Genomic DNA, 14,083 nt, shown 5'->3' with positions numbered 1-14,083 from the left:
GACAAAACGAGTTCGCAGATAGCATTAAAATGACGACGTACCACTTTCAGTCTGTTTATGAAAGTGCATTTACACGATAAATTATTTTTTACATGTTGAGCCAGCGGCAACTAGTCGCCTCACATGTTCATGGCATTCTGGGGAATTGCATGCATTGCGGGACGAACTAGCGAAGTGGTTAGTCCAAGCATGTACCACTGTCCCGTTTGCGATTTTTGCCAAGTCATTTGAAAAATGTATTGAGAAATGGACTATTAAATGGGGTAGGACTATATGGAAGACGACATGCTGTGGTTCTTCATAGACAGTGATAAAGTTTTGTCTGAGAGTGATGACGATGGACATTGAGTAAAGAAGTTCTATTTTTAGAAGGTTAGGTTTCGCTAGTTTAGTCTTTTTTTTTTTTTTTTACATGATTGGGAGCATGGTGCATTTTTTTTTTTTTTTTTGCTAAAACAACAGGCAGGTATTAGATTTCTACTTTGTGTAGGCGCTCTAATGTCATTTTTCTGTTTGTTTTCTACTTTGAATCCATAAAAAGTGAGTGTGAATTTGATTCGGGCACGTGTTAGATCTGGGAAAATGCAGTACTGCCAAATGAATTTGTGGTGTGTTTTTGTGTTTGTCTGCCTTTCGTTTAATTTGATCCTCCGGGTAATTCGATCAATTTCGTGGCTCACATCAGCGTCGAATGAAAGGAAGTCAACTGTATTGAAAAAAAGTATACCTGGACAAGTGAAACTCAACCTTGGAACAGAAGTTCAGAAATGAAATGTAGTTCTAGGCATTGATCCCAGCACCACTATTTTCCAAGGTCGTCACCCTAATGACTGAGCTATCAAAGGCAAGCACATGGTTGAGTGAGGAGCTCTCTCTGTAACTTCATGGTTGTCACAGGCAGCAGATGGCTTATTGGGCACTTTGACTTAAAGAGTAGGGTAATTGGAGAGCACAGGGAGAGGCCTTTGTCCTGGACATAAATATAGGCTGATGATGATGATGATCTAGGTGTCATCTTCTCAAGCAGTTTATCCTGGTCTCCCCATATTTACCTTGTCAGTAATGAAACATTGAAAAAACAACTTGGCTATGTAAAGTGTATAATTGTGACTGCTTCAAAAGGTATTAGGTGGCTATTATATAAATGCACTAATTTGGCCCATACAAGAATATTCATCAGTTGTCTTGTGTCCTTATCTGTGTATTGTATAAAGGAAGTTGAGGCCATACAGAAGGCTGTGCACTTGATTTGCTGCAAGTATGACCGATACTTTTTGCCATCTTATAATATTGTACAAAAACCTCTCACATTGGCATTTACTTACCGCCTGGACAGTCTTCAACCTGCAGATCATGAACTAAACCTTAAACCATTTTATGCTTGTATTTAACACTTGTAAGTTGTCCCCCCCCCCCCCCCTTCCTTATATGATTAAGGACTGATACTTATTGCGCGAGACGGGAAACAGACAACATAAAGAGATGAAACACGATGAAAGCTTGAGCAGAAAGCTATTTTTATGTTCCTTCTCTTTATCTTGTGTGTTACTCATCTCGGGCAATAAGTATCAGTCCCTAATAGTGAACAAACTAGGCCTGCAAGATGTTCTGCCCGTACTATTGACCTTTGGAATTCTTACCTCACAACATCTGTTCTCTTCATTACTGGACTTGATGTATCTCCGTAACAATGCAACTTTGTAACTCTTTTTTTTTCTATTTTTAATAATTCCTTATTGTTTCATGTATACAGTTTTTACAAGCATACTTTTGTAACTCTGTACTTTGTACCCATTCCTGCAATAGCCCCTTTCTATAATGTGTTATGTGGAAATAAGTAAATACAGCAATAAATAATTGGTGCATCTTTGGTAAAGGAATTCACCGTGCAAAAAACAACATACTTGTACATACAAGTGGGAACAAGCATAATGATCGTGTTCAATCTTTTGCTGTGGTTATAAAAAAAAATAAGACTAACTTGCCATCTGAAATGCTTAGCCTGTAAATTTGAGCCAAATTTGTTGTAGCTAAAGATTGAGAAAAAGCAGGCACGAAGAAGTACAGGAACTAATGCAAGCTTGCCACATCAAGAAAATAGGCATAAGTGAGTAATGCATCGACAGCACTGTTTCTCTCAGAAACGTTCCCGGACTGTTTATCACATGCCTATTCAGTGGACTTCTTGCTGTATCTCAGTGCAGGCGTGCTGCACGTAGTAGGTATATTGCGGTGCAAAGGTTCAATAAACTTATTTGGTGGTCTGTGCCCGTCCTGTGCATGTCTGTGTGCAGCAATCAGGTGAGCTTAAATGTCTCGGGCTGCTTGTTTCAGTGGAAGACGTCGCTGACTGGCGTCGGCAGCTTCGGCGCCCCATGGTGCCTGGTGTGCCCAGCCAGGGGCGATGGACACAAGCTGCTCCTCCCCGAGGCAGCAGCAACAGCATCACCACCCCCACCATCACCACCCCCACCACCACCCCACAACAGCTGCAGTGGTCATCATTGACAGGTGAGCATGTCACGCATTTTTGGGGGGGATATGTCCCTTTCACCAAATGCTGATTGTCTACTATGGTAGGCAGGATGCTTGTCACTTCACAGATACATTGAACCGCAAATTACATCAGGCAAATGTGAAGGTATCCCTGAAAGTGGTCAATTGAGTATGTGGCCTCTGGTCAGAAGCATGTCTGTCGATCATTTCTAGAAACGCTGAAGGAACATATTAAGTTGGGCTAGTTTGATAGATTATTGTAGTATCATCATTTCCTGTGTGCCATTATATCACTTTGTTGCGGAGAAAATTGCCACTGAAGTTCTTGCTGCTGCTTCTCAATTTGAAATGCCCGTGCCAAAACGGACGCATTTATGTAATTTCCATGTGACCTTCCACTATGCCACTCTTTGTGAATTGGCTAGTGCGGACATCACATGAGAGGTACCGTAGCTCACACCAGGTGGCGCCACTCCAATTTTCCATTTTAATAATTCAATCGCTTACAGAAACCTAATCTTTCAATCTAGCTTGACTTAATATTTTCCTTTAGTGACTTTTAAAGATGCAAAAGGGTTAGCCATGGTGGTCACGCATGCTAAATTTAGGTTAGCAACACACACAGATGTTGGGCTGACGTGTTCAAAATGTAGTTGAAGCTATGCCCATGCCACTAAAGGTTAATGGAAACAATGAAATAAGAACATTGGATTTTGTTTTTGTTTCCATAATACTCAGTCTAGTTCATGACTGTTTTGCAGTTTTACTGTTTTTGGCTGTGCTAGTTGCTATCACAGGCTGTCAAATTTAGTATCCTAGCTACTTTGTCTGAATGTTTGGGAGCATGTGGATTATAAGTATATCTATAGGTACTATAGTTACAAGTGAACTTCATGATGCAACGAAAAAAAAAAAAAAAAGCATTTGTGGGCGTATTTTTTAGAAGAGCGTTCAGTCGCTCCTGTACGTGTACAATGGTGCCCAGCAAAGGGTAAAGTTCTCTTTACTGTGAAAAGAAGTGCTAAGTCATCAGCCTTGCAGAAGTGGCTGACCTAAATGTGATCTGATTAGGAGGTATATTTGTATGAGGAGACAGGTTACAGGATAGGTCTCTTTTAATTCTTTACATCAGTGTTATGCAGAAGGAAATAAGCTATAGAATTTAGTAATAAATGTCACGGTAGCTCAGTGGCCGTGTCATTCTACCTCTAAGGATGAGTTCATGGGTGCGGTTCCCGGCTGTGGCGGCCACATCTTGTTGCAGGCAAAATGCAGAAATGCCCATGTACTTAGATTTAGGTGCACGTTGGACAACCACAGGTGGTAGAAATTTATCTGAAGCCATCCACTATGGCATCCTTCATAACCCACCATGCAGTTTCGAGTCATTAAACCTCACAATTTAGGAATTATGTATTAGAGAGAGCTTTGATTTTAAAAGAGGGTATAGCAGCCTCTCAAAAATCTGGAACAGAATAATATGGCTTTGATACCTTTGGTGGCCTCGGAAATACTTTCTTACTTGAATGCTTTTACGGCAAGTCAGTTCTGTAGAAACCTTCAAGGTAGAGGAAGGTTCCTGAAAGGGGAAAGTTGTCATCCGTCCGACTGTAGCACAAAACTACCAAAGGAACCCTTACGGGTTTCCCCGTATGGGTTTCTCAGAAAGCAAGCTTCGCTGTTGAAGAAAGCATTTTCTTGGTCCGGGGTTCGAATGTGGAAACAACGCCTTTCTGGAGTGGTTGCTGTACCATCTGGGTCTCCTTTGCGTTTCCTTTGTTGAGGGGGGATTCCTGGGTAGGGGGGGCTTCGTGCTAGAATTGGGTGGATGACAATCTTTCCCGTTCATGAACACTTTTAGCTGCAACAAAGAGAGTGTTGACATTTTCTCTGCATATATGCATCCAGAGATGCATATCCACTGCAGTGGAAGAAGTGCGATTTTCGTTATGGTAGTTGAGCAAAGGACCTTCGGCATGTCATTTAACGCAGGTCACCTGCCCGTAGTACGACAAGTCCTGTCGCTGTGTGCAAACTGACGCCTTCTCAGGAACAACAAAGGGTGAGTGCTGAATGCAAGCATCGTTTCTCTTTTAACGTACATGATTGCGGAAATGCAAAATTGCACGAGCCAGTGTTTCTGTGGAACATAGTGCCACAGATTAGATCACGGCCTCTCGCCTTTTAAAAGAAGTAGGTCGCATGCTTCAGAAGTGCGACTTGTCGATAGGGATATACCCTGTCTGTAGCACATATTTTTATAAAAACTGAGGCAGGCGAGTCAGAACCTTTTGGTGACTAGATCTTTACTAAAACAGTTTGCGCATGCATAAATTCCCGACTATAACGTGCAATTTTTTTCTTGGGGGGGGGGGGGGGCAAGTACTTTGCATAATGTGCAATTTCCTTGCTTTAGCCAAAGCAATCTAACAACAAATAAAATGCCTAATAACAATATTAATGACACCAAGGATGATAACAATGTTTATTTCTTCAGTGTTCTACTCAGTCTTCAAAGAGCTTGAAAGGGCTAAGAAGCCGGTTTGCAGAGCAGTGTGCAGGGTCATCTGTTTAAGCTCTTACCTAAACGGTCGTGGCAGCAGTGAGTGGAGGCAGTGTCTGATGAGGTCACTTATGACTGATGGAGTGGGAGAACTCGGGAATGTCAGTAATAGCGTGCTCGGCCTGGGGGGGGGGGGGGGGTATGAGACGTAGGGTATGAGTCTTTATGATATTGATAGCACACCTTTCCTAGGCAGCGTGAGGGCATTCTTTTGCTGAGGTCGGTGGTCTCAGCACGGCTGTCTTTTGTTTCAGGTCGCAGTGGTGGACACGCAAGGCCAGGTGAGCAATGCCGGCCTCTACGTTATCTGCGACCGCTGCGGCCAGATCAGCCACGACGTCATCAAGTGCGACTTCTGCTCCTGCCAGATCTCGGCCGCCAACAGGGCCAAGCAGAAGTAAGCACTGTCCACCAGCGCACTCTGATAACACATAGCACAAGTCACATCTATAGAAAGTCGGCGTTTTGGAAATTGTCAGATTTAGGTGCCAGAGAAGGTGAGCGTCAACTTGCTGCCTTTAAACATCAGCTGCAACGAAATTTTTGACCACGTAAAGGGCTTGGTATTAGATTGCTTAGATATAGACCAGTCTCCATGCAAAATTTTACGTTTATGTTATGATGAACGTTTTTTAAAAAGTGGAACGGAATGTGGAGAACCAGTGCAACGCGTGGTGTGACTTCCAACGTCAGGCGCCGGCTGTAGCGCGTTAAACCACAGTCTGGAATTTTGTGTCATACCGGCCGACAACCAGATGCCTGCATTGTATGCTAATGTGCTATTTAAAGAAATCTCGACAGTTACCATCCCTGCAGCTTTGCAAGATTGCCTGAATAGTGCACACCATACCCGTTTATAACCAATTTAGTCTTAGTGAAATATTATTAAAATTGGCCTTCCACCTTTCAGGCCGTCGTGGCGTAGTAAATGTTCTCGGAACTTGCAAAGTTCAGTCTTCGGCTCCTTTGGAATACAATGCTGTTGATGCTCATTGATAAAGAATTAGCTAGGCTTGAGCAGATGCCTTCAAAATCCACTGATGTCACAGAAAACTAGTGTGGGGAATGCCAAGGCCCACCAGACTTTTGTTTGATGCCTTTTCTTGCTGACTAAGCCACTTGTTATGGTAAGAGTGGGTTTCTTGGTAGTATTGTTGAAGGGTAATATACTGATACAGCTAAACCTATTTTTCTCTTTAGCATCTCTTTCATTTCCCTTCAAGTGCACTTTTCAAACCTGTCCGGACAGCATGTTCATAAGATCTTGCTATGTTCAGCAGTGGGATTGGGACGAAACGACGCCTCAACTTGGACGGAGGAGCGGCGGCAGGCGGCGGCTCCGGTGCCGGTAGCAAGCAGCTGCAGCCGACTGAAGCGAAAATTGGCAAGCGCACTTTCTATGGGAACGACGTGGCAATGAGGCCGCTGCTGCCGGCTGTCAGCAACAACAACAACGTGCTCACTGTGAGACAGGCTGCCGTGACGACTAACGGCCAGACACGGCTGATCCTGCCTGTGGCAGCCGCCATGCAGCCAGCAAAGCCCGGGCGGGGCATGCCAGCCGCCCGCAGGGGGAAAAGGGAGCCCGGTGAGTTCCTTGGGCCTCAAAAGGCTGTTGGCCTACACTTCGGGTGTCTGCCGTCAAGGAAAACCTGTTATTTTCCGGGAAAAGAAACATGGAACTTTTGTCACATTTGCTTTGAAGGAGGGAAATTGGTTCGCACAGTGGGAATAGCAAAGCTAATAGCAAGGTTCGTACACCACCCTGAAATCCTTGAAACCCTTGAATTTGGAAAAAGAGATTTAAGGCCCTTAAAGCTCCTTAAAAATAAATGTGCTCTTTGAAAGTGTGTTGGGGGTGACTTCTAAACAAATAAAGTAACCAAACTCGGCTTCAGTGTGATACCGTGGACAGTGTCTATTAGGAATCAATCCTATATGTTCTCTTTTGAAAGTTTTGCTTAGCAATTGCACTCTGGCATGTCCACGGTCCCTAGCCACTGTGCTTTTTAAATCGCCATTGCCGTCGTGGTGCTAGAAGAAGACAGATCAGGGGGCCAAGCCGTACCACTATTCTTGCTGTTTTGCTTGTTGGTTTACATTGCAGCCATCATGGCTCTGTTTTTGAGGCCTGGGCTCTACCAATTCCCGGAGGAAAGTAAGCTTCAGCCATTTGGCTTTAACATGACTAGTATCTTTGGGTGAAACCGGACGCTACTAACCCTCATTGAGCGAAGTGTGTGATGCAGCGACGCAGCACATTCAGTATGACGGTCGCTTCGAGAGACGATTGATGGCAGAGGAGCTGGGAAAGTCTGCCGCGGCTCGGTGTCTTGACGTCAGCGAGTCGACAATTTGCGTAGGGCGGGACCAGCGGCAGGCCCTTTAAATGCGAGGGCAGCCAGAGAGCTCTGGAACTTGAGGTGGTCTTATACTGACCCCGAATAAAATGGTTGTGTGGTCTTTTAGGAAGTAGTAAGCTCGACGGCACGAAAGACGACTTGATTCTCGGACGATCACTCTTGGAGAAAGTTTTGCTTTCGCGAGACTCTGCTTGTCCCGGCACTGAACTCCTCGAAGCATATGGCCGACAGCTCTCTTGGCGCTGATACCGAGCTTAGGACAGCTCCAGAAACATTTAAACACTTGTCGGGGACACTTTCAGTGCTGAGTCACGCGAAATTTCGCGCAAGTGACACTATCTACGAAAGTGATTGCCCGAGAATACTGCCCAAGGAAAGCTTCGTCTCCTCTTCAGACGATGATGACGAGTGAAGAGAACTACTTTCCGAGTTGCAATTCCTCGAATAAAGGCACCATTTCCTTTTCAGTTCATCCCGTGTTACATTCATGGCTTTGTTTTTTTCTATTTCGCGTGACTGGAAAGTCGCTTCTTGCGTTACAGTCGCGGTCACGTTACATTCGGGTAAATACGGTATTACACACCCGTTATCTGCCGGCAGCAATGTGCCAGCATGCTTCTACTTAGGTTTTTTTCTCGGACGGTACCAGAGAGGCATTGTATGAAGTGGTGTCAACGTAACATTGCGTTGTATAATCGAGGTTTTTAATGCATTATTTTCATGGGGGTTTTGCCGGGGCCAAACCAATTCGTCGTAAAGTCCGGGTCATCGCATGACCGCGGGACATATAATCGATGTTCCACTGTAGATTTTAATATTTTAGTTTATGTGTATGACTGAGGTTTGTTTCAGCCTCCTTAAATGTTGGCCTTCAGCATGTTCTGTACGGACCTTGTTGTAAGCATGCCTGAAGGAAGGGAAGTTTTAAAGTGAAACTACGCAATCCACTAGTAATGGTGTATTTTGCAGGTTTTGCGAGTGTGAGCTTAGCCAGTTGTTTGGAATATCATGAAACACATCATTCGGTGATGTGTTGGGACTGCATTCCAACTGACTTTCAGCTTACTGGTAGTAGTAGTCAAAAATTTTGGGCTGGCATAGTAACTTGGCAAGCTATAAACCACCAATATTTCCTTGCGCCTGAATATTAGTGTCATTGACTGCCAGAGAATTCATAAACACAGTCAGGAAAAAATTGGGGAATTTCAATATGTCCATGTAGTAGACACCCTGACATTATTTCTTACTTGGCAGGCAAAACTGCAGAAACTACTCAATTTATGGGGTCTTAGAGGCATACTTGCTGTCTCTCCTGAAGTTTTCATAAATTTTACGAACTTGGGCTAATTTTACAATTGTACATATGTTCAGTCAATATTTACAAAAAATGTATTCTCTTTGCGAAAATGTTTCATTCGTTGGTCTCCAAACATTATAGAAGTCTTTTTATGGTGAAATGATGCCGGAGAGGTCCTTCTTCGAGCAAGTTTCTAAAGACAAGTTTCTGAAGCAGGCAAAAGCAGGCAAGATCACTCAACAAGTCCCTGTGATCTAAAAGCAAAGTGCTGCTTGTCAGTCTTCAGTATTCCAAGTTCACCCGCCGTGGTTGCTTAGCTGGTATGGTAAGCACAAGGTCGCGGGATCGAATCATGGCCACGACGGCCACATTTCGATGGGGCGAAATGCGGGAAACCCCGTGTACAGTAGAACTCCGCTCTTACGTTCCCGGGTGCTGCGTTTTCACAGCTGTTGCGCCGTTTTCAGCCGGTCCCGGCATAGCTCCCATAGACCCTAATGCATCGGTAACCCCGCTTTTGCGTCGCTACTGGGGGACAGTTCCCGCATTCTACGTTACGAACTGCCACCCCGCTCCGGCCCGAGCAGCCATTTTTACATTTCATGTCGCTTGGCTTGGTGGCTTGACGATGGGATTGGCCGCCCAAAGTGCCGGGGGCGACACCTATGACACATTTTTGGTTTTCGCCAGCAAAAGCATGGCCTTTGAGATCCACATTTGCTCTCTAAAAAAAGATGGTGTCTAGGACGCATTATGGCCCTAAAACTGTTTTTGGCACATAGATGTTCCGTATAAAGTCCAAGGGCGATAATGCTGTCGCCGGGCGCCGTATGCTGCATGTGCGAGGGGAGCTGACGACCGTGGCTAAATCTCGCGCGTACAAGAAAAGCGGGGAGAAAGCGCACCTTCCGTTGCACTCGAGGCACAGGCGAGGGAGGGAATGATAGCGGACGGCGTTGTACTCTCGCATCAACTGCGTTGTGCGCGGCAGCGCGTGGTCACGCGGATCATATCTTGAAAGCGATCTCCGTTGGGTGGCAGTCTAGGCAGTGTAGGTGCGTCGGCAGCTCGTAGCTTTGTGCGTGCTGTGTGTTCTCGGCGCTCAGTTTGCGTTGAAGCGATAGACAACAGCACGAAGGTCACTTCACTCGCTGCTGCAGTGACGCTTCCTCAGGCCAGCGTTTGAGAGCGCGTGTCCGTGCTCATCAAGTGTAATGCGTCCATGTTTGCCTGTGGGTGCTGACACCATGCGAATATTTACAAGTTTATACGGACAATAAAACTACTATCGTTACTTTGTATAGCTGTCTACTGATTTTCTGTCGCAATGGATGCTTCGGGTTTCGGGTGAAACTACAACTTTTTTTCACACGTAAGAATTAAAATAATATTGTGTGCAGTTCAACACTACTCTAATTTCTCAATTTTTCCTGTTTCCCGTGAAAAACGTATCAACGGGGTTCTACTGTACTTAGATATAGGTGCACATTAAAGAACCCCGGGTGGCCTGAATTATTCTGGAGCCCCCCCCCACTACGGCATGCCTCATAATCAAATTGTGGTTTTGGCATGTAAAACCCCAATATTGAATTAAATTAATGTAGCATTCCAAGTTCATTGTTCCTTGTGTGCTCTGTTTGTGTTAGAACTGGGTAAATACTGCAGTTTGAGGAAGTTCTGCTGGAGTGCTTGCACTATGCGAAACACTGTCTAGTGCTGCCATTTCTGTCACACATACATGCCAGGAAGGAAGGTGACAGGCTCATTATTTTCTCCGCAGAGTGCCTGACCATCTCTATTTCGTCTGACGAGGAGGCTGACGCGGAAGGAGCTGGCGAGGAGTGCAACCAGAGAACAGCACTGTCCTCCGAGACGCCCACCAAGGAGAACCACCCCGCTTCCCAGCAAGCTGTGGCTGAGGTGCAGTGCATAGCGGTGAGTGCCCCCCTTCCCCACATTTATGTCACCTCAAAGAGAGACGCAGCTTTCGCTTAGAGAAAAATGGCCAGAAGATAGGTATCTTGAAAATCACATTTTCCTTTGCTGTAACCCAATTTCTATCTGATCCCGAAATACCATCACTGAAAACCACGTAGAAGTGCTCTAAAAAATTTCTTGTATCAGCCGAGGTGGCAAAAAATTTTGCAGAAATCACGACAGAACAGCGTTCTTCAAACCACAATATCTCCGGAACGGCGCAAGCGAGCGCCGCCGTCGTGCTCTCATCCGGAAAGGGTATTTCTTTGTCTTCAAACCTGCCGCTTCAGCTATCTCCTCCATACGGAAACGTGTGTGCAAAAAGCAAATGATTGAAGATGGTTCTGGAGTCTCCGATTGGCCACGCCCACCACGTGACTCCAGCACGATTCGCTATTGGTGCGGCGCTCGCTGCGAAGGGCCATCGTCTGCTCTTTGCACCTCGCGAGGTATTGACATCTCGACCACTGTGATCTCAACGAATATCGAAAAACAAAAGCGACATGGACATCGCAGAAGAACGGCTGACCCCTCCAATACTGGACATTCCAGACCCACAGCTAAGCATTTCGAGCATCGGTGACGCGGACTTAGTGACCAAGTACTTCGCTCACGGAATCCTTGGACGCGCTTGTGGATAAGCTTTTCGAGCATCGGTGCTTCGGATATTGCAACCAAACACATTGCGCACACAATCCTCAGGACCTGCGGCTAAGCATTTCGCACGTCAGCCCCTCGGATTCGATGATCGAGCACATTGTGCACGGTCTCCTCGTATCTGCGGCTAAGCATTTTGCACATCGGTCTCTCGGATTTGGTGATTGAGGATTTGGTGATCGAGCACATTGTGCGCAGACTTCTCACAATGTTGCATTTAGCTGTGCTCGCAATATTCAACAACGCGTCCACCTAGTGAACATTGTACAATTCAATGTTCTCAAAATATGGTTGCTCATGCAAACATTAGGCCACCGAAAAACAAGGTAAACAAGCATGCAAGCCATGCCTGCTTCAGCTGCATTGCTGCCAATGTAAAAATGCCTTTCTAATGTTCAGCTTGCTCCTCAGTCGTCGTCTAGGGAAAAAAAAATCAAAATGCTGCTGAAAGCCTTTGTTAAGACATCTGGGGAATTTCCGTACGAGTGGACTGTCCATTTCGGCTGTCGCAGGTTGGCTGCAGCTGCACGAGCTAGAAGGAGACTGGCAGCTGTGTCCTGCTCACTCGGGCAGCTCTCGCCAATCGGCAGCAGTCGAAATGGATGGTCCACTAGGTGGACTCTTACAGAATACCCCCCTCCCCCTCCCCCCTAGTCATTGCTACAAAAAACAAAATTGCAACAAAACATTATGTGAGTGACGCCATCAACAGGCCAGTATGCAAATACAGTGAAACCCCGATTATATGACTTTGACGGGACCACGCAAGACCGTTGTATAATCCGGGCGTTGTATAATTGAAAAACTAAGAACATAGGCAGTGATGCTCAGTCTTGCCCAAAAAACGGGTACAGACCGCCTGAATAAGCTCGCAGCACGAACCTTTACTGCTCCAAGGAAGGTAAATTAAATTTAGGGGTGTGTGAATATAAAAATTTCGAATGCGAATCGAATACAAATAAATAAGATCGCAGCAGGAACCTTCACTGCTCCAAGGAAGGTAAATTAAATTTAGGGGTGTGTGAACATAAAAATTTTCTAATCGAATACGAATACTTAGCTTTGCATAATGATATGCACATGCATTTATTAGCTAGATGGGGTAATTTGTTACGTTGTAACATGGCATTTGTATTGTCAGTGTTAAAAACTAGACCAGTAGGCCGTTGTACTAAATCATTGTGTATTCCATATTTGGAGAATTTAGTAATTCCCACTAGGCTGTCCTCGCTAGCCTGTGCCTTATTATACTGCATCAAATGCTCGTAAACTCGGAGGCATTTGACCCTGTGGCAGTCATCACTCATTGCACTTGCTGTCAAGCAATAAGCTTAGAATTGGGGGTGGCACTGCAAAAAAAAGCGCACCCTCGCTGTCCGCAAACCTGTACCCCTTGCCAAGAGGCTGGCTTTCCCGCAAAGTTTAGACGTTTAGTGGCTAAGTGTGCTTTACAGGCGAAATTTCGCTAGCAGCACGAAATCGTCACAAAATTTGGCACTAATTTGCCCTAATATATTTATATAGAAACAAGTGCTCAGAACCGCCTTAGGTCTCGCACAACCAGCAACATAAAATTGAAATATGAAATCGAATATATATTCGATTTCATGCGAATATTCGTATCCAACCGAGTATTAAAACATTTTCGCATACAGTCAACGACAGATTATCCGGACATCCGATTTTTTGGACGTGCCCGGTAATTCGGACGCCTTCGCGGCATCGCCATGTCGTAGAGTCAGTATACAAGAACGTCTGAAATTTCGGATACAAAAAAACCTACGCCATGTTTCCAGACTTTTTGCTATGACCGCAAGTCCGATACTGCTTTGATCAACGCCTCCTCTAGAAAGATGCCTGCGGCGTCGCTCGCTCACCCATTGTAGCCGTCGCGCCTTGAGTTGCGGTCAGTTGTCGAGAGATGGCGCCAGCATCTACCCTATCTCCGCAGGGGGTTGGGGTGGTGCGGTGTCACGGCGGTAGCGGCGTCGGCGGCCATGCGGTGGTGTGCGCATGCGCGCATGTGTTGCAAGCGATCACCGCTTCGATCGCTAGCTTCTACCTCAAGTGGAAAGGAGGAAAATGGGAAAGGTAAGGGCAGCAGGTTTTTGGCGCACGCGGCAGGCATCTTTCTAGAGGAGGCGTTGCTTTGATCGAAGCCACCGCCGCCGCCATTTTGATTATTTCGCCACCTCGAACCGGCACTCTTGTACGCTGGCAGCCATAGCCACCACTGCGGCAACGCTAGGCCTATCTGCTTCGACGTTCGCCACCAAGCTTCTTTCTGTTCTGGGCCGTGTTTTTCAATGAAACAATTCGTCGCTTTAGCATTGGTGACGACTCCACCTTTGTAATCCTCGCCAATGGCTTCGAAGCTCGGAAAGCACGGCACATTGCATAATGCCGGTCCCCCAAAAGCCAGCTTCACCTCAATACAGCAATGTTACGCGGTGAAGCATATGCAAAGAATTGAGGTGAAGCATACCAAGAGTGGAAAGGGGGCAATTGTGATGCGACACGGTATGTATTCCTTAATCATACACGAGTGCACCTGCCGTCTTCTATCACAGTACGAGCACCGATATGCCTAATAAGTGTACTGGCAGGCCTTCAGAGCTGTGGTGACTTGTGCCCTTGGGGGCAGTAAAAGGCATGCATTCATTCTTTCTGACTGCCCGATTTTTCGCACGTTTTTGCGGTCCCTAGGGAGTCGGAAATACCGGATGTTGA

At 45.8% G+C, this 14,083-nt stretch overlaps 1 protein-coding gene across 9 annotated transcripts in view; it reads left to right on the top strand.

Annotated features, from left to right (window-relative positions):
- Positions 1-14,083, top strand: part of LOC119461623 (sentrin-specific protease 7-like) — a 109,069-nt gene that overhangs the window by 21,434 nt on the left and 73,552 nt on the right. For 8 of the 9 annotated variants that reach the window (XM_049671773.1, XM_049671770.1, XM_049671772.1 and 5 more), the window contains 5 exons: positions 2,335-2,511; positions 4,489-4,558; positions 5,314-5,456; positions 6,337-6,647; positions 10,500-10,654. In XM_049671773.1, coding sequence (XP_049527730.1) covers positions 2,405-2,511; positions 4,489-4,558; positions 5,314-5,456; positions 6,337-6,647; positions 10,500-10,654 — 786 coding nt within the window. In that variant the 5' untranslated portion in view covers positions 2,335-2,404. The remainder of the gene's footprint in view (positions 1-2,334; positions 2,512-4,488; positions 4,559-5,313; positions 5,457-6,336; positions 6,648-10,499; positions 10,655-14,083) is intronic. The other variant, XM_049671771.1, reaches the window with a different exon arrangement.

This window comes from Dermacentor silvarum, chromosome 8 (genome assembly GCF_013339745.2).
Source record: "Dermacentor silvarum isolate Dsil-2018 chromosome 8, BIME_Dsil_1.4, whole genome shotgun sequence".
NCBI classification, from domain to species: Eukaryota; Metazoa; Arthropoda; class Arachnida; order Ixodida; family Ixodidae; genus Dermacentor; species Dermacentor silvarum.
This window is presented reverse-complemented; position numbering and strand designations above follow the sequence as displayed.